General features: G+C 43.2%; 1 protein-coding gene across 1 annotated transcript; it reads right to left on the bottom strand.

The window, feature by feature from the left end:
* Positions 1-11,097: 11,097 nt before the first annotated feature.
* Positions 11,098-11,915, bottom strand: LOC136514164 (LOB domain-containing protein 12-like). The gene is made up of 2 exons (XM_066508156.1): positions 11,718-11,915; positions 11,098-11,601 (listed from the first exon to the last, which is right to left on the bottom strand). Exons 1-2 carry the CDS (start codon positions 11,871-11,873, stop codon positions 11,125-11,127), a joined length of 633 nt encoding a protein of 210 aa, XP_066364253.1. The 5' UTR covers positions 11,874-11,915; the 3' UTR covers positions 11,098-11,124.
* Between the last annotated feature and the right edge of the window lie 7,204 nt (positions 11,916-19,119).

The following is a 19,119-nucleotide window of genomic DNA, read 5'->3' as shown; positions in this document are numbered from 1 at the left end:
ATACAATATAAAAGTACATGTATATATTCAAAGTAAAATTAACAGACATATCACGCACTAGTAACATAAACAACTTCACTAGGAATATAAGCATTTAACGAAACTTTATGAAGTCATCAAAATCGACGTATCATGCACTAGTAAGTACTGACATTTATAAACTAGTATCTATACCCAAAATCCCTAACTAAATAACTAACTATAAACTAAATAATAAATACCTAATCAATCTCTAAACCCAAAATCCTAACCTCAAACCTAAAAACTACCTACGTAAATCACAAACAAATTCACTAACCTAACTATCCTAAATCACTAACTATCCTAAATCACTAACTATTATAAATCAATAACAATCATAAAACCCTAACTATCCTATATTATTAATTATCCTAAATCACTAATTATCCTAAAACAATAATAATAAAAATAACATGAAATCGAGAGAGAGGTACCTTAGGAGCGGACGGCCTTGACGCGCCGGCGTTCGTGGCGCGACCGGCACGGGCGCTGCGCGGCGGGAGTGGCTGGGCGCGGCCGGTGCGTGCGTGGGCGGGCGCGGCGTGTGCGGGCGCGGCCGTGTGCGGGCGCTGGCGGCGGGTGGGCGGCTGGCGGTGGGCGGGTGGGCAGGGGTGCGTGCGGGCGGGGGGCTCGCTCACCATATTTATTCGGCTCTGCCGCGCCACGGATCAGGGCGCGGCAGTGCCGTGCCAAGATCGGTGGCACGGCAGGCCCTGTCCCGTCAGCGGTCAGCGATTCCGGTCGCCGCTACGTCAGTCCTCTGCCGCGCCACTATGTATGGCGCGGCACAGGTATTTAGCCTCACCAGGACAATAGGCGCGGCCAAAAGTGTTAGTTTTTTTAAAAAAACCGACCGTATTAGATTTAAAATTAGTTTTTAAAAAGTATTAAAATTAAAAAAAAAATCAAAGCGGTCGAGCGCTCCGATTTTTTTTCGAGGCGACGCATTTTTTTTCACTTGCATGCTGTGGTATTTTCACATCACTCATGCAAGTGAATGTTGCTATGACAACTGTTGCATGTTGCCATGTCGTCTTTTCTCCGATCCGGAATTGATTTAAATTTTTCTTACACATGTGTTATTACAAGCTATTACACGGAGGCCTGCCGTCGGTGGTAGATACCTCACATGATCTGCATGTGTTGTTCTTATCCTGTTGGACTAAAGATTCCATGTTAGGTTTGGTTTTGATCGGAAGAAAAGATCTGGCCTTCAATTTTCTTGTAAAAAGATGAAAACTTCGAATCATATCATCTTAGAGATGGACAAAACGATCCGGCCTGTTCGTTGGTTAGTTTTGGGCTAATAAGTCCAACTGGTGCTGACTTGTTGTGAAAGAAAAATACTATTAACTGACTGATAAGCACTGACTGAAATCAACGAGTAAATAGGCTGAATGACGGGAGATACTTGGAAGCGTACTAGCTATACATAATCGCTTGTGTAGTTGTGTCCCGAGTTATAAAAAAACGGTTGTGTTCGGTGCAATAATGTACGGTTGGACGGTACGATGACCTCGCACTGCCCCTCTTTAGTACCGGTATGGCACAATCTATATCCATATATCATTACGCCAGATTCTTACACTAGAAACGGTGGCATTTTTACTGTAAAGACGGCTGGGGTTGGGGGCGCCCCTACAGTGGATGTCCTCGGGCCCCAGCAGCCCAGCCGCCCCTACAGATGGCACTGTAGGGGCGGCTGGTAACCTGAGCCGCCCCTATAGTTGGGGTTGATCTGTAGGGGCGGCTCAATCACCAGCCGCCCCTGCAGTGCCCATTTGTCTTTTTTCAAATTTCAAAATTTGAAAGGTTCAAATTTAGTCAAATGATAAGATAACCAAAATAAAAGTTGTAGATATTGATGAGTTGAACAACTTTTGTATTCATCACTTTTACATCTGAAATCATTTAGGGTTTTAAAATTTGGTTTGAACTTGTCAAATTTTAAAATTTAAAATATGTAAAACATTGTCACATCCAAGTTTGGTCAAACTTAAATGCTGAAGCATGATTTTAGAAATTTTTAGAAAAAAAATCATCACATTTGGAGTCAGTATGGGGGGAACAACTAGTTACAAAGTTTACCCACAGATTAAAAAGAGAAATCACACTGTTCTAGATGATCCTTACATGATCATAGTGAATAGTGTGATTTCTTTTTTTAATCTGTGGGTCAACTTTGTAACTAGTTTTTCTTCCTCATCCTAACTCCAAATCTGATGATTTTTTTTCTAAAATTTTCTAAAATCATTCTCTATCAATTTATTTTGTTGGTTGTGTCAATATATACATATGAAAAGTTTGAGCAATTTGAATTTTGAATTTAAAAAAATACAACTTTAGACAAGATTTTGGTACCCCAAATGATTTCAGCTGAAAAAGTGATAAATATCAATGTTGAATAACTCATCAAGATCTACAACTTTTGTATTGGTCATTTCTTCATATAACAAAGTGGTAATGATATTGTTCACAAATGTGACACATCTCTCATAAGGTTTTACAAAACTATATGAGACATGTGTAAGATTAGTGAACAATGTATGCTAAGAATTTGTCAAATGAAGAAATGCCCAAAATAAAAGTTATAGATATTCATGAGTTGAACAACTTTGGTATTCATCACTTTTTATGTTGAAATCAATTTGGGTCTCAAATTTTGGTTCAAACTTGTCGTTTTTCAAAATTTCAAATTTAAAAGGTTCAAATTTTGTCAAATGACAAGATGACTAAAATAAAAGTTGTAGATATTAATTAGTTGAACAACTTTGGTATTCATCACTTTTTATGTTGAAATCATTTTGGGTCTCAAATTTTGGTTTGAACTTGTCATTTTTTAAAATTTCAAATTTGAAAGGTTCAAATTTTATCAAATGATAAGATGACCAAAATAAAAGTTGTAGATCTTGATGAGTTGAACAACTTTTGTATTCATTACTTTTACATCTGAAATTATTTAGGGTTTTAAAATTTGGTTTGAACTTGTATCATATAAGGCGTAGAAGAGAAAAAACAAAAGAATGAAAAAAGAAGGAAAATTTTGCTCAAGGACATTGCAAAAAGGTCTAATATGTTGTTGGACACCGCCAACTCTAAAATATACCCAGTACCATTATAAAATCATGATTCTTGGCTGCTGGACACCGCACCCATTTAAATATTTATTTTTCATGGTTTGGGAGAGAGAAAGGGCGCTGAATAGACGAAATTGCCCATGCGAGTCATCTTCCACCTCTGTCTCTCTGCCATGGCTCAGTGTTGTGCACGTTTGGGTGGGGGGTGGGGGTGGGAGGCGCTCCGGCCAGGCGCTCGCTAGCCTGCAAAGCTGCAAGCCGCCCACCCGTGGCCTGCTCCCTCTGATCCTTGGCCTTGCCGACGTAGTGCCGGGGGCGGGCGGGGCCTCGCTGAGGGCGGGCTCGTCGAAGCTCGGACAAGCTCGTCCTCGTCCATCTCCTATAGATCCGGCGGTGCAGGCGTAGGTGCACGCGGTGGGGCTCTTTCGGACGGCATCAGTCATGCGCTCGCCTTCTGCCTCGCCGCGGCCAACGTCGGAGCTCGGAAAAGCCCGACGCGGTCCTCGTCGGTCAGAGACCTAGTCCCGCCTTCTCCTACAGGGATAGCATGACTTCGGCGGCGACTGGTCTTCTCTTCTTGTGGGGGATGGGGGTGCGGGCAGGGACGGGGACATGGTCGAGGGTACGCGGCCGCCGGGGACGGGGTGCGACCATGGCGGACGGCGGGGACATGGGCGCTAGGGCGCGACCGGGGGACAGGGACCTGGCTAGGGGCACGCGGCCTCACCGGGCTTGAGGGCGCGACGCGGCGTTGGACATGGTGGCGGTGGCGCACAGTCAGACTCGGGATGGCGTGGTGAAGAGCTCGGGGAAGGAGGTGCCAGAGGTTGAAGACGAGGGCAATTTAGACATTTCCCCCACATTCTCCTGAAAAATGTATAAAATAATCGGTACGGTATCTCTGGACAAAGAACCAGAAATTTGTAATGTCCGCCAACAAATTTCGACGTTGACAGTGTCCAACAGCATATTAGACATTTGTGCAATGTCCCTGAGCAAAATTTCCCAAAAAAGAATAGAGGAAAAGAAGGGAAAGAAGAAAAAAGGAAAAAGGAAAAGAAAAGAAAACACAACCCACGAACACCTTATTCTAGTCGGCCAAGACCCCAAACCCCCGACCCAACCTTATCCTCTCCACCACTCGCCTCCCCAGTCCCATCCCGTGCATCCCATCCCTTAGTCTCTGGCGCCCCCTGCCTTCACCAGGTTGACGACACGACGACGCGGTGACGCCCCAACCCCTAGGTCACCGCTCCCAGCGCTTGGGCGGGCTGCGCGCTGGTAGCTGCGTGCCTGCTGTGCCACCGCGCGCGCCCTTGGTTGGGCGGCCGCGGGGCGTGCCGTGCCCTTGACCTCGCCGGGCTAGATTCATAGCAACCCAGCAGCCCTAGCTGCACCACCCCTCCTGGCCAGGCAGGCACGGGCAGTCGCGCCGCGCAGGGCGAGCTCAGAGGCCGCGTGCGCCCAGATTTGGCCCTGACCGTGGGCCCAAGCCCGTGCTTCACCCTCGTTGCGGTGTTCCCCGCCTGCTTCTCTCCCAACTCGGACATCCATTACTGCGGTGAGCCCCTACTCCTATTGGATTTGTGCATGGATGAATTATGGACATGTGTTTGGGGATCTAGGATTAGGGTTGCCGCTGTACGGATCTAGTATTATTTGTGCTACAGCTCACCTGTATGGCCATATTACAGTTAATTAGTGAGCAGATTATTTGCTAGTATGTGCTCTCGAGACTATTTTTATTTGGTTCAGCGGCAATTTAGTTCCTGTTACTCTGAGTCCTAATTGATCATTAAATACTCTGAGCATCCATTTTTATTTGCTAGTTTGTGCATATCTGGCTCCATCCTTTACAACTTGTACTTAAATCAGATATTGTAACTCAGACATGAAATATGTTGCTCTGTTTGCAATAAGGTCAGCTCTTGTTGCCAATGACAAAATACAACTTTTTGTGATCTTATTCTAGTGTTTTAGTCCTGATGTAAAAAATGCCACTTGTAGCATACTCAAAACGTTGTAGTACTGTGTTTGAACTGTGGGAGTCAGACCTGATAAATTATCAGAAGAATTTTGTCAGGCCTCATTTTTCTGGGACTGAACATGAAGTCCAATTAAGCTGGTTAGGCTGATATAGTGAAGCTATAGTCATTCATACTTGGGTAATATTTTTAGATACTTGAGTTACCTCTCAGGGAAAATGTTTCTATCGCAACGTTTCTAAGATTGTGTGATTCTGTTCTCTTTGGCAGCGCTGAGGCATTTTCAGGAGGCTTGTCGTCATTACCAACTTGAAGTCGACAACACAAACCCTGAGATAGGCATGGTCCCTGTCCATGCACTAACCTGTTAGCTTACTGAATGCTGCTGCTGAAGCTTAAAATCTACTACTGATTATTTTTTTGTGTGGGATGAAATTAATGCACTAACCCATGTCTGAATTTCAGCTGCTTTCTCCAATTGTTGGCACCTTGCACTTGCACGATCCAAAAGGCAAGAAGAGTTGTGTAATCTTCTATGTTTTTAGTTGCTATAGTTGACGATCAGATTGTGTCATTTTTGGATGCTGTAGGATTAAAATTCTGCTTTGGCGCGTTCTATCCTGCTTTTCATGTGGACATATTTGGCCTCTTTTTGCCAAACATTTTAGTGTGTTCCTCTTTGTAATGTCTTTATGTTACCCGTACTTTTTATGCATTTTTCTGGTATCTGAAGAACTGCAGGGCTGAAAAGTTTAGTCAGTTGAAACTTGCTTATTTATCTAGTGCCACCAAAATATCTAATTTGTCTTTGTTTGTTAATACAACTCTCTTATCGTATGGTAGGGTCTAGTGCATGTTGATGAATTATTATGTTAGTATTTATTAATAGAACAATTATTAGTCAATACTGCTAAACATTTCAGGAGGCTTGTCTTTTTGTTTTCCTTTTCTAATTCTGATTTTTTTTCTGGTTTTACTTTATGTTAGGCACCATGTATGAGGAGCCACAAGCTGGGGGACAAGATTGCGACACTTTAGTAGCTAGTCTCGCCATATGACAAGGTAAGGACCAGCAGCTATTTGCTTTGAGTGCTGATTATTATCTGTCATTACAGGAAGTACATTCCATCGCTGAAAACTGAAATCCGGCGTAGTATACTTTTATGAAAGCATGTGTAGTAGTACTGTATGCTTTGGTTCAGATCTCAATAGCCCAAGTATAGATATTTTGACCTGACATGCACTAGTGTAAACAAAAGTGATTCCTAGTGATTCCTTCTATTACAGAATGCCACAAAACTTTAGATTTCAAACTCTTATTATCTGTTCTGAACATGAATCATTTTCAGGGGGTAAACAATCTATATCTTTTCATTTGTCAGCATATTTTAATTTATAGCTACAGGTGTATATATGTTTTCACTACTAGGAACTTCTATGTTTGCTAATTATTGTTCTTTATCCAATAATTAAATACTATACGTAATTCTCATGTCTCACTATTCCATGGCCCAACAGCAGACATCAGACATGTTGATTTGTAGGAAAGTTTGTATCCAAAATATTTGACAATGTTAAGTACAAATCCTCAAGGTGAGGGCTTTCATATATAATGAATCTATCTCTGTTGAAATTGGTTTTCCCTGTAGCTGTCCTTACATGATTGTTCTTAACAATTATTTGTCTCCATGGAGATTTCTTAGCAGTAGCAATATCTGCATGTGTAGTTGTGACTGCATCAAATGTACTGAATTTTCAGTATTGGCTAGAGCAAATGTTTGAACTTTATTATTCTAGTTGTATTTACTTGCTGTGATTTTGTGAAACCAATGTCAAAATGTTTAGTGTGAATTGGTGTACTTCCTGGAAATGCTTAAATATATGTTAGAGTTGAGAAAAGATTGTTGTTACTTGATTTGAATTATATATATATATATATATATGTGTGTGTGTGTGTGTATGGTCAGATTTGAATTTGAATTATTTATTTTTTTTGCTGAAAAATCCACTGTAGGGGCGGTTCTACACACAACAGGGGCGGCTGGTGATACAGCCGCCCTTACAGAAGTCCACTACAGGGGCGGCTGATATTACCAGCCACCCCTACAGAAGGCACTGTAGGGACGGCTGAAAACACCAGCCGCCCCTACAGAGGGAACTGTAGGGGCGGTCAGGAAACCGCCCCTACAGAGACACCCTCTGTAGGGACACCCTAGGAAGGGCGGCTGGCGAAGCCGCCCCTATAGAGGCTCTAGAGCTGTCCCTACAGTTAAATTCTGTAGTAGTGTATCTTATCTTGTCATATACTACTCTTTCTTTAAAACAAAACTCCACTCGCTATTTATCTCAATATGCAAGCTATCAATTAGGCAATAAACCATCACATACAACTAAAATGCACTAAGCAAAAACTCACTAGCTATTTTATCTCAACATACAAGTTGTCCAACTAGACAATGCACTATCACATACAATTAAAATCTACTAGCACATAGAACTGTAATGTCCAAGTCAGCAATACACATAAGCATTTTATTGTCCACGTCATCATACCACACAATCCACTAATCCGTAATTCCCACAGCAACACGTGGGGTATGCTTCTTGTTCTTATAAAGCTAAACTTCACTAGATGTTTTATCTTTTCATACAAAGTGTCTACATCATTTCTCACTAAGTGTTCCACTAACTTGCAATCCATTCATTCAAGCTATCCATGCCATCACTTATTAGTTACAAAAAATATCCACGTCATCTCTATTATGTGTAATATTTTTAATCTTTAATCTATTAACGTACAAATCATCTACATACGTTATTTGTTTCATCACATATTCTTCCATAATATGATCAAATATTCTATTAGTATTTTTCTATTAGCTTACTGATTTTTTATTAGATCTGATACAATAAAATAACATGCAAGTCAAATTCATATAGTACACGATATTTAGAATACCATATAGTAATGCTATTATAACAGATTTATTTTTAATAAAATATCACGGCAACGCACGAGGTATGTTTCTAGTTAACCTTAAGCAAGTGTACATACTCTCGCTTCTTAGAAAAAAAATATTCTACTTTTCTTCAATCAATAACCAAATTTTTATACAAAGCACATCAATACTTCTGGTACAAAATAAATGTCATTAGATACTTCCCCCGTCCTGAAATACAAGATGTCCAAACAACTTTTTAGGACCAAATAAAGAGCTTGACAAAAGACAAGCTCCTCACTAATTAGTTACTTCAGTTGTTATCTGCTTAATTTTCTAGTAAGTCATAGTTTAAAAGGCATGCATGCCATTGATTTTGTATACCAATTACATGAGTCATTTCAAGCAAGATAGTGTTTAAAAGACATCCATGAACGGGATTTAAAACGCAAGCACTACAAATGAGTGAGGTTGAGCAATACATAAGACCTTATAATTTAGAATAAATTTTGAACATTTGATACCTTATATTTCAGGTAGAGAAAGTATGTGCCATAAAATATATTCTGTAATCTATATTTAGGGTGATAAATATTGATACTCTTTTTTTTTATAAACTCAGTCTAACCTAGAATGATTTGACTTAGGGAAACTAGAATATTTCACTTAGGATAAACTAGGATGACTTTCTTTTAGTTTAGGATGTAGGCAGTATATGTGAATTTTGGTAACTTTGTCTCTCTAAATTTTGGAGCTAAACTGCATTGTTTTCTTACATTTTTATTAAATCTATAGGCGTTATTTTCTATAATTGAAAAAATATGTTATAATCAACTGGACCTATAGCCATTTGTGAGTAGAACATACCTCATGTGTTCTAAAGAATATGATATCCGGCATTCAAAATTTGTCCAAAAACATATCATTGCAACCCACCAGGCATCCATTGTGCCACCCACATTAATTTACCACACACTAATTAAACCTAGGAATGGTAACTAATCTGCATGTCTATATGCAATTTCTAAATTATATGAGCCCATAGGTTCACTACTACAAAACTGACAATCACTGTCAGACTATCACTGTCGGTTATTTTAGAATCGTGGCTTCGACCGACTGTGATAGGTGAACTATCACTGCCGGTTTATAGTTTAACTGACAGTGATAGGCATGGTACTATCACTACCAGTTGAAGCCACAGACCGGTAGTGATAGTTCACCTATCACTGTTGGTTTGTGATTTGAACTGGCAGTAATAGCTATTTTGCATAAAAAAGGTTCATAATTTTTTTCATATGAGATCGGATTAATATAAACTTTATATAAAAATTGTAGAGTTTAAAGAGATCTAAAACTTTGTAGTTGATAAATTTTAAATTTGAGATGGTTTGCAAGTCTAAATATTCAATATAAATTCTCAGATCAGATTTGACATGATTAACAATGTTGAATGGAGACAAAGTCAATATCAAAGTTGTAGTACTTGACGAGATTTACAACTTTACAATAACAACTTTTCATTTGAGATTGTTTTGAGTGCCAAATATACAATATAAGTTTCAAAAATGTGTAGTTAAAAGAATAGCTCAGCTGGTATATGCGCTAACGTGAATACTGAGGTCTCAGAGTTTGAATTAAAAAACACATATATTTTCTATCTTTTATCACCTATTGATAGTCTATTCTGGAGTAGTGGTTGCTATTTTGGATAGTACTCAATCAATGGCTTTGTTTTAAGGGGAAACACATCTAATAAATATAGCGAGGTATCAGGGCATTCCCAACCCAGAAAACTAGTTAGCTTCTTTAGCTATTAATTAGTATACCAACTAAGCAAAATGTTTATGTGTCAATATAGTTATTGAAGAGAGAAGAAAATGATGTCTACACGAGAACCGAGATACAAAGAGATGTGGGTAGATATTATAAGAGAGAAGATAGATGATTGGATGATGAACATTTTATTTGTAGAAAGTATTCATTAGGAGTATAGTTTCCATAGGTGATGTCTAATTAGATAGTATGGAAACTATCTCATAGTTTCTAGGTTGGGAACATTTCTCCTCTATATACTAATGTGTCTGAAAATTATTCTTTGATGTCAAGTTTTTTGAGACAAAGTTAGATATATTTTTAAGGGTTTATTGAGATATGTTGTTAAACTCGGACTATTGAGTAAAGACATTGTTATGACCAACTGTAACATGCCCATGCATATATAGTACATGAGAAAATATCTTGTGCTCCCGCATCATTAGAGACACACGGTGCTCATGTCCATACACATAGCCGTACTAATCAGGTTGTACCGTTGAATTTGGTTTAGCAAGGTCGCGTGAGAAAGCACCGTCCCTTTTGGATTTTGGAGATTCGGGCTTCGATTTGTAGGGGACAGTTGTTTGTCTGACAAGGAAGCTGGGCCTGCTTGGTCTACTTTCGGTGTTTTGACTAGTTTAATCACTCCATGCATGCATGTGATCCGATCACTTGGTCGCATGCACATGCATGCGTGCTAGCTGCCGTGCCCTAATAATATATACAATCTTCATTTGATCACAATCAGTAAAATTTGAATATATGTATTGATAATAATTAGTACCAGTTGTTGGCCTCACATGCCTTATACAAATTCATCTCTCACTTAGCTTTCCAGTAACTAAGTTTCCAGTCACATTATTGTCGGCGTACGCGTGTTTGTGAATGTCTGAATTTGATCTTTGATATATATAATACTCCCTGCTGCCAACCATACACATGGCACGCACTGTGAATAATGCGTTAATAATTAGAACAAGGATTATCCCTGGCCCAACGAACTAGTTCTCAGATTGATGGCACATGAAATAATTAACACGTACGAAGCAAAGAAATAAGAGAGATCAGGATTTAAAAGGAGGAAATTAAGATAGATGAAAGAAGTCTCTAATTAATTAACTAACTAGCCTAACCTAGCTAACTAAGCTAGCCCTAGCTACAAGCAAGAAGTGAAGCAAACAATGCAAGCTACATTAGCTAGGCGCGCTGCCGCTGGCTGTGTAGTGCAGCTCCTACCACGTACACACATGAAAAGTTGACTTAATCTGGGCAAGCACTAGCTAGCTACGTCCACAGGGACTCCCTCTTGAGTGCCGTCGTCTCTCCCATGGCGCCCACCGATGCGGCGCCGCCGTAGCCCATGCCCATGAGCTGAGGCGGGATGGCTCCGGCGGCGGCGGCGTTCTGCATGAGGAAGGCGTCCATGTCGACGTCGGTGGCCATCATCGCCTGCTGCCGCATCGCCATCGTCATGTGGTGGTGGTGGTGGTCGGCGCTGCCGGCCGCCGCCGCGACCAGCGACGACGGCGGCGGGACCACCACGTCGACGTCCGGGCCGCCTCCGTCGACGTCGTCCCGGCGCTGCATCTGGATGCAGAGGATCTCGGCCTGCGCGACGGCCAGCTGCATCTGCAGCTGCGACACCTGGTTCTGCAGGAAGGAGATGGCCCCGACGCAGCCGTAGACGGGGTCCCGCATCCGCGCGTTCGCCTCGTACACCAGGCTGCTCACCGCGTCGCCGCGCTGCTGCACCGGGAGCTCCTGCATATATGTATGTACGCCGTTAGTTTGCCGCGCGGACGGACGGACGCATGCACAGCACACGTCGACCGACCAGAAAGTAAAGCAGCAGATCGACATGCCCGCGGCCCGCGCACCTGGAGCATCTTGGAGACGTTGCTGGCACCGAAGACCTTGTGGACGATGGCGAACTTGTGGGGGTCGTCGGCCGGGAAGAATGGCGCGAAGATGCAGTCCTTGGTGCACCGCCGCCGGAGCAGCTTGCACGACGCGCACGGCGACCCACCGCCCATGTAGCAGATAACCCCGGCCAGCTAGCTAGCTGCTTTGTCTATATCGATCGTCTATCGCCGGACGTTCATATAGTAATAACAGACTAAGTAACACTGCTATTAGCTATATATGTATATATCTTGAGCTCTTGATGTGCTCGCTAATAAGCTAAGCTTATATACTAACAGGCCGGCGGCAGTGAAGAGAGAGGAGCTAGCACAGCGAAGCAATGGCGACTCGGGAGTGTGAAACGAGCGATATTTATAAGCAGCGACATGGCCCGGCACGAGCACACACAACACGCACCACACGCAGTAGGTAGCTAGAGGGGAAGGGAGATTAGTGGACCTCGACGACGACGACGGCGCATGTGTACGCCGTACTAGTATAGTAGTATCCCTGATGCATGTATGTTCAGACGACAGACGGTCACTGCTACATAAATGATTTTGCAAGACGGTACATTTTTATTAACCGAGGCGATCACAAAATTTAACCGCCTCCGTTATTGTCTGTGGATTAACGAAGACGGGCGTTTTTATTTACCGAGACGGGCATAAATTGCCTATCTCGGAAAATAGATTTACGGAGACGGTCGTCTTAAAAAACCCGCTTCTGTAAATACATTTTCGGAGGCGGACGCACTATAAAGCCTGCCTCCTAAAATACTGAGGCCCAAAGGAGCCCAGAAGGCTCGTAAGCAAGGTTCCATATATATACCAACACTCAAACCCTAGCTCACTTCATCCACCCTTAGAAGCGCCTCAGCCCCGTGCGGCGCCCTCAGACCCGTGACTCCGCTCCCTCTCGCGCGACTCTGCCACCCTCCGTACTCCCTCTCCGGTCACTCTCCCCACATCGCCCGCACCTCCCTCTCCTCTCCCCCCCCTGTTCAGCGCTCGCGCCCCCTCTACTCTCCGCCGTGCGGCGCTCACGCCCCCTCTCCCTCTCTATCTCTCGCGCGTGGAGCACGGTGGCCGGCGGCGGCCCTCTCTGTCTCTCTTGCACGGAGCATGGCGGATCCCGACGGCCGAAGGACCACGGAGGTGGATCTTGGCGGCCACCACTAGATCCAGCGAGGAGGAGCCCGATCCGGGGGCGGCGAGGCTCTAACTGTCGGATCACGACGGTCGGAGGAGCACGGAGGTGGATCCTGGCGGCCACCACCAGATCCGGCGAGGAGGTGCCTGGATCCGGCGAGGAGCAGCCCGATCCGGCGGCAGTGCGGCTCCAATGGCCAGATCCCGGCCGCCGTAGGAGCACGGAGTTTGATCCTGGTGGCCACCATTAGATCTGGCGAGGAGGAGCCCGATCCAGCGGCGGGCGGTCGGATCCGACGGCGGGAGGCCGGATCCGGAGGCAGGCGGCCGGATCCCAGCGGTGCGCGTGGTCCTGCGAGGAAGCAGGCACCGACGAGCAGCGGCGGCAGCCCGTGGATGGGCTCGCTGAGCTCATCAATGGGTTTTTTAGTCAATTAACCGAGGCGGATAGGGCAACCGCTTCCATTAAGCCTCCATTAACTGAGGCCTTTGATCGGAGGCGGTTGCAATACCCGCCTCCATTAACCCATTTTGCCCGTCTCCATTAAAAACACTGTAACAGTGGGTAATTACATGCATGCTGTATATATGTCTGTTGTTAATTAGTCTCTCAAGAGATGCCCTCTGCTGCGCTACCTGGCGGTGCAGAATCATATATACAGTCTGTAAAAGTAAATAGTAAAATTTAAAGGTGAACTTTTCAAAGAAAGCCTGCTAGTACAGATGCATAGTATGATTTGTCAGATGGTATGTGTACTGACCACTGCACGACAAAGGGCTTAATTAACGCGGACACACAGGTGACAGGCGTCGATTGGGCAGATAAGCATCAAAAGTCACCGTTAATCAGACAGACACTACTATTGTACACTAGCTACATACAGCAGGAATCTCACTTTGCAAGCCAATTAATTCCTGTCAGATTGGTTGCATGTGATAGATGCATTGCCGGGTTGACTCGTGCTATGTGGCCCACGCACGAACGGATACGTGCACGATACACACTGCCCGCATGCATGCTCCCAGATCAAAATGAAATTAAAAGTACGTGATTGTGTAAAGTGCACCGGTTAATTATATGTATTATTATTGGTTTGTAATCAACAGCAATCAATATATTAGGTTATTATTAAGATTCATTTATATATTTATAACTCATATTATATTATATTATATTATATTATATTATATTATATTATATTATATTATATTATATTATATTATATTATATTATATTATATTATATTATATTAACGTGCAAGAGCGATGAGGAGAGAGCTATAGCTAGATCGTGGACTTGAAGCAAAGAATCAATCGAGCAGTGTGGAGTTTACTCCTTCCTTCCTTCGCGTAAAACCAATGCTGCTCTGTAGACGACTGTAGTGCAAGTGCTTGCCGTGGCCCGTGGGCGTACAAATACTACAAGTACTAGTACGTTGCTGCCGGGGCAAGAATCCTCCAGAATTTCCACTCCCGAGGCGATGTTTTTCCTCATCTTCTTCTTTCTATATGTGCCGCCGCAACTCTGTAACCCTTCGTGCATCATGACGACCTCCATCATTATATAATTACGTGTATTTACCCAGAAATATAAAATGGTGGACACATGAGAAAAACGTAACCAAAGTAACTATCCAAAGGCTAGTTTTGGGGGGCTAGCTATATATATACTCATTCTTATCCCTTGTGGCCGGCTACTGAAGCTTCTCCATGTCCATATCATCAGCTAAGCTTTGTTAGAGCTCCCAATCCATCCTTTGTAGGATTTGAGTGACAATAATGAAATCCATTGGATTGGAGTGAGTGAATTGAGTTGTGTGAGCTTAAGTGAGCACTAGTGAGCTGAATCCAACCCTTGAGCACTTTGTGGCTATGTCGAGCAATTCGGTTGTGCATTTGTTACTTTTGGAGCTTGGCTTCTAGATAGCTAGGCGTCGTCGAGATAAGCACCCAACATGTGGAGTATCGCGAGACAATTTATGCGGGTTGCGGTCTTGCCATGGAAAGGGGAAAAGATCATCTAGTGGAGCAGGGAAAGTGGTTGAGAGCAACTCGGCTATAGAGCTTAATCATGGGGTAGTCGGTCATAACTTCCTCAACGAAGATGTAGGGTCTAGTGGGGATCCAAATTCTAGGAATTACATCACCGCGTCTCTCTATTTGGTTTGCCTCACTGAAAGCATCTGGGCCCCTAGTTGGGTTTCGGTGATTAATGACAATACGTGATTACTGTGACTAACGTGTGTTTTGCAGAGGCAATTAAATTAGGTCACGGTAATGGAGATCGATTGGGCAATTATGGTTGTCATACCCCTACGATGGAAATCGTTTCGGTTTTCAAAGGATGGACGACAAGGTTAAGGATAAACTAGTTCTAAGTGTCGATTGGAGTTGGAGAGACACTTAGAGTAGTTTAGGACTTTGTTTTTCCTTTGGCTGTACTATTAAGGGGGGTATGAACGGGTAGCTTGACCTAGGTGAGTCTAGTGAGTTAGGTGTGGTGCACACTTGTTAAAACTAGCATTAGGTAGCTCCAAAACAGCCCTTTGATCCTATGGAGCAAACTTCATTCATATATGATCGAGAGTTGGAAGTGAATGGAGGGTCAAATACTGTCCGAACGCTGGCTTTGGTGTGACCGGAGGCTGGCTCAGGGTCCGGTCAGTTCATTTGACCAAGGTGAAAGCGTCTGGAAGTGACTGGACGCTGAGAGGTCAAGTGACTAGACGTTGAGGGCCAGCGTCCGGTCGACTCCAGTAAGATCCCAGAGAGGGAGAATCCTGATCGGACGCGTCCGGTCAATGCTGACCGGACGCTGATCAGGTTTCGGCTACTGACCGGACACTGCTCAGTAACCGGACGCTAGGGGTCCAGTGTCCGGTCGACATCAGTAAGGTTCTAGTGAGGGGAAAACGTGACCGGACGCGTCCGGTCAACACTTAACCACTAGAGTTCGGGGTGTACTGATCGGAGCGTCCGATCAACATGACCGGAGCGTCCGGTCACCCCGCAGAGGCACATAACGGTTTGTTTTTCAGCCGATGTTATAAATACAACCTCCACTCGTGTGTGGGGGTACTTTTGCTTATTCCAACAGCTGAGAAACACGTTTGAGAGTGCCAAGAAGAGCAAGGTCCTAGTGAGGTGATTGAGATTTGAGAATCCCAAAGAGAGCCCTCATTAGTGAAGATCAAGAGTAGCAAAGTGTGCATCCACCCTTCTCATTAGGCTTGTCGTGGTCAAGTGAGAGTTCGTGATTGTTACTCTTGGTGATCGCCATCACCTAGATGGCTTGGTGGTGATTGGGAGCTTGGTGATCATCCGAAGAGCTTGTGGATGACCCAACTCAAGTTGTGAGCGGTTGTGAATGATTCACCGCGACGGAGTGTCGAAGAATCAACCCGTAGAGAACACTTGATCCTTGCGCGGATCAAGGGGGAGCTACACCCTTGCGCGGGTGCTCCAACGAGGACTAGTGGGGAGTGGCGACTCTTCGATACCTCGGCAAAACATGGCCGCGTTCCTCCTTCTCTATTTACTTTGAGCATTTACTTTGAGCAATTCAATTCTTGTCTTTGCATTCATAGAATTGCCATGCTAGAGTAGGATTAGAACTTAGGTTGCAAGTCTTTTGTGCGGTAGAACAATTAGAAACACTTTCTAGGCACAAGGGGTTAATTGGGCTAACCATAGGATTTAATTATTGCAGAGAAGTTTAGAATTAGCCCAATTCACCCCCTCCTCTTGGGCATCTTAATCCTTTCAATTGGTATTAGAGCCTCGTGCTCACATATTTAGGCTTAACCGCCTAGAGCAAGATGTCTCACGGGATAGACCTCCTCCTATCTTTGAGGGAGATGATTTTCCTTATTGGAAAATTCGCATGGAGGCGTATCTAGAAGCTCTAGATGTTGGTATATTTAGAGCCGCCTCACAAGGCTTCCCAAAACCTCGGGATGCTACTCACCTGCAAGGCGATGAGGTGAATTACGAGAAGTGGAATGCAAAGGCTCGAAACACCATCTTTAGAGGCCTTTGCAAAGATGTGTTCAATCGGCTGAGGAACCACAAAGACGCCCATGCACTATGGTCGGACGTTTGTGCGCTCCATGAGGGAACCAAGAGTGAGCGTGAGGAACGCTATCATCTTGTCATGAAAAAGCTCAACTCTTTTGAAATGCTTCCTAAAGAATGTGCTAATGAGATGTATTCACGTTTGAATATTCTTGTAGAGGAAGTCAATGGGCTTGGACTCACTCAAATGCAACCATCCGATGTTGTAAGAAAAATTTTGAGTGTCCTCCCCATTGATAAATATGGGCATATTGTGACCGTACTTCATCAAGGTGATCTTTCCACCGTTACACCGACACAAATCTTGGGAAAGATCAATGCTCATGAGATGTGCATGCACATCACGCCATAAGATGGCTCATCCTCTACCAAGAAGAAAGATAAGGACTTAGCATTCAAAGCTAGCCAAGAGAAGGGTAAAGCAAGACTTGAGTATGAAAGCTCAAGTGATGATGAAGTTGATGATGAAAGTCTTGCTCTCATGGTGAAGAAGACCACCAAGATGCTAAAGAAGCTCAACAAGAGTGGCATCAAGTTTGATGGCAAGAAGAAGAAGTTCTTCACTAGCTCTAGAAGGAAGCCAATCTCCGAGATGGATTGCTTCAATTGTGGAGAACTTGGTCATCTAGCACACCAATGCACTAAGCCCAAGAAAGACAAGTTCAAGAACAAATACAAGGGCAAGAAAGATGACTCAAGTAATAAAGAAGAAGAGAAGAAGAAGAACAAGCCATACAAGAAGAGAGATGGCAAGAAGAGGGACTTCCACAAGAAGAAGAAGAGTGGAAAGGCATACATTGTCGGCGATTGGCTCACGGACATTGATTCATCTAGTGCCTCATCCGATGATGATAGTGACAATGAGAAGGTGTCCGCAATTGTTATCAACTCTTCATCATCTTCATCGCCACCATCGCCATCATCCTCTACACACCTATGCCTTATGGCCAAGGGTGAGCGCAAGGTATCTAACAATAATGATAGTAGTGATGATGAGCATGCTAGTGATGATGATAGCGATAGTGATGATGATGAATATGAATCACCTTCTTATGATGATCTTGCTAGATTGCCAAAACAATACACTAAGATCATTATAAAAACTAGAGCTAAAAATGAAAAGCTAGAAGCTAAAAATGACTCTCTTTTAGCCAAATATGATATAGCGGAAAAGGCTAGTGTTGAGCTTAAAGAAGCAAATGATGCTATATCATCCAAACTCAAGGAGCTCAAATCTTCTAAGAAAGAGCTTAAAGAAAAACATGATAAACTTGAGAAGACACATAATGAGCTCATCACTAGCCACAACAAGCTAAGAGAAGAATATACTACTCTTAAGGTTAATCATGATAATCTTGTTATTGCTCAAGAATTCTTATCCAATGAGTCACATGATGCTACTAACGATGTTGTTAAGATTGATATAGCTACATCATGTGATGACTTGATTATTGAGAGCATTGAGCAAAGTTCTAGTAGCAAGGGCAAGCAAGTGGTTGAAGCCAATGATTATGATGAGTTTGTCAAGCTCAAGAATGACAATGAAAAGCTCAAGAAAGATCTTGAAGAACTCAAAACCACCAAGTCTATTATGCTAGAAACTATTGTTCATGATGATGGTTTGATCCTTGAGAATGAGAAGCTTAAAGATGAGAACAAGAAGCTCAAGGAAGAGAAAAACAATGATGCTCTCAAGGAAGAAAACAAGAAACTCAAGTTGGAAAAAGAGCATCATAAGATTGGATTGAGCAAGTTCACTAGAGGCAAGCATCTTTAAAGTGAGCTACTAATGAACACCGTCATGAAGATAGATAGAAGTGGCATTGGGTACTTGGCAAATCAAGAGAAGAAGGCTCAAGCTCAACAACAATATAAGTCCAAGCCAAAGCCAAAGAGATGTTTTGAGTGTGGACAAGAAGGCCACTTTGCTCATGAGTGCCAAACTCCACCACCACAACCCTTGCCCAAACATGCTAGACCTTTTGCCTTCAATGCTCACTACATGCTTAGAAAGGATTGTAGTGGAAAGATGAAAGTGATGTTCTTAGGTCCTCCCAACAAGAATAGGCCTAAGAAAATTTAGGTTGCAAAGTCACTTGTTGAGAAGGTGAAGGGCCCTCAACAAATTTGGGTTCCTAAAGCTTGATCTCTT

This window comes from Miscanthus floridulus, chromosome 16 (assembly GCF_019320115.1).
Source record: "Miscanthus floridulus cultivar M001 chromosome 16, ASM1932011v1, whole genome shotgun sequence".
NCBI classification, from domain to species: domain Eukaryota; kingdom Viridiplantae; phylum Streptophyta; class Magnoliopsida; order Poales; family Poaceae; genus Miscanthus; species Miscanthus floridulus.
The sequence above is the reverse complement of the archived record's forward strand: the minus strand, read 5'-3'. Positions and strand labels throughout refer to the sequence as shown.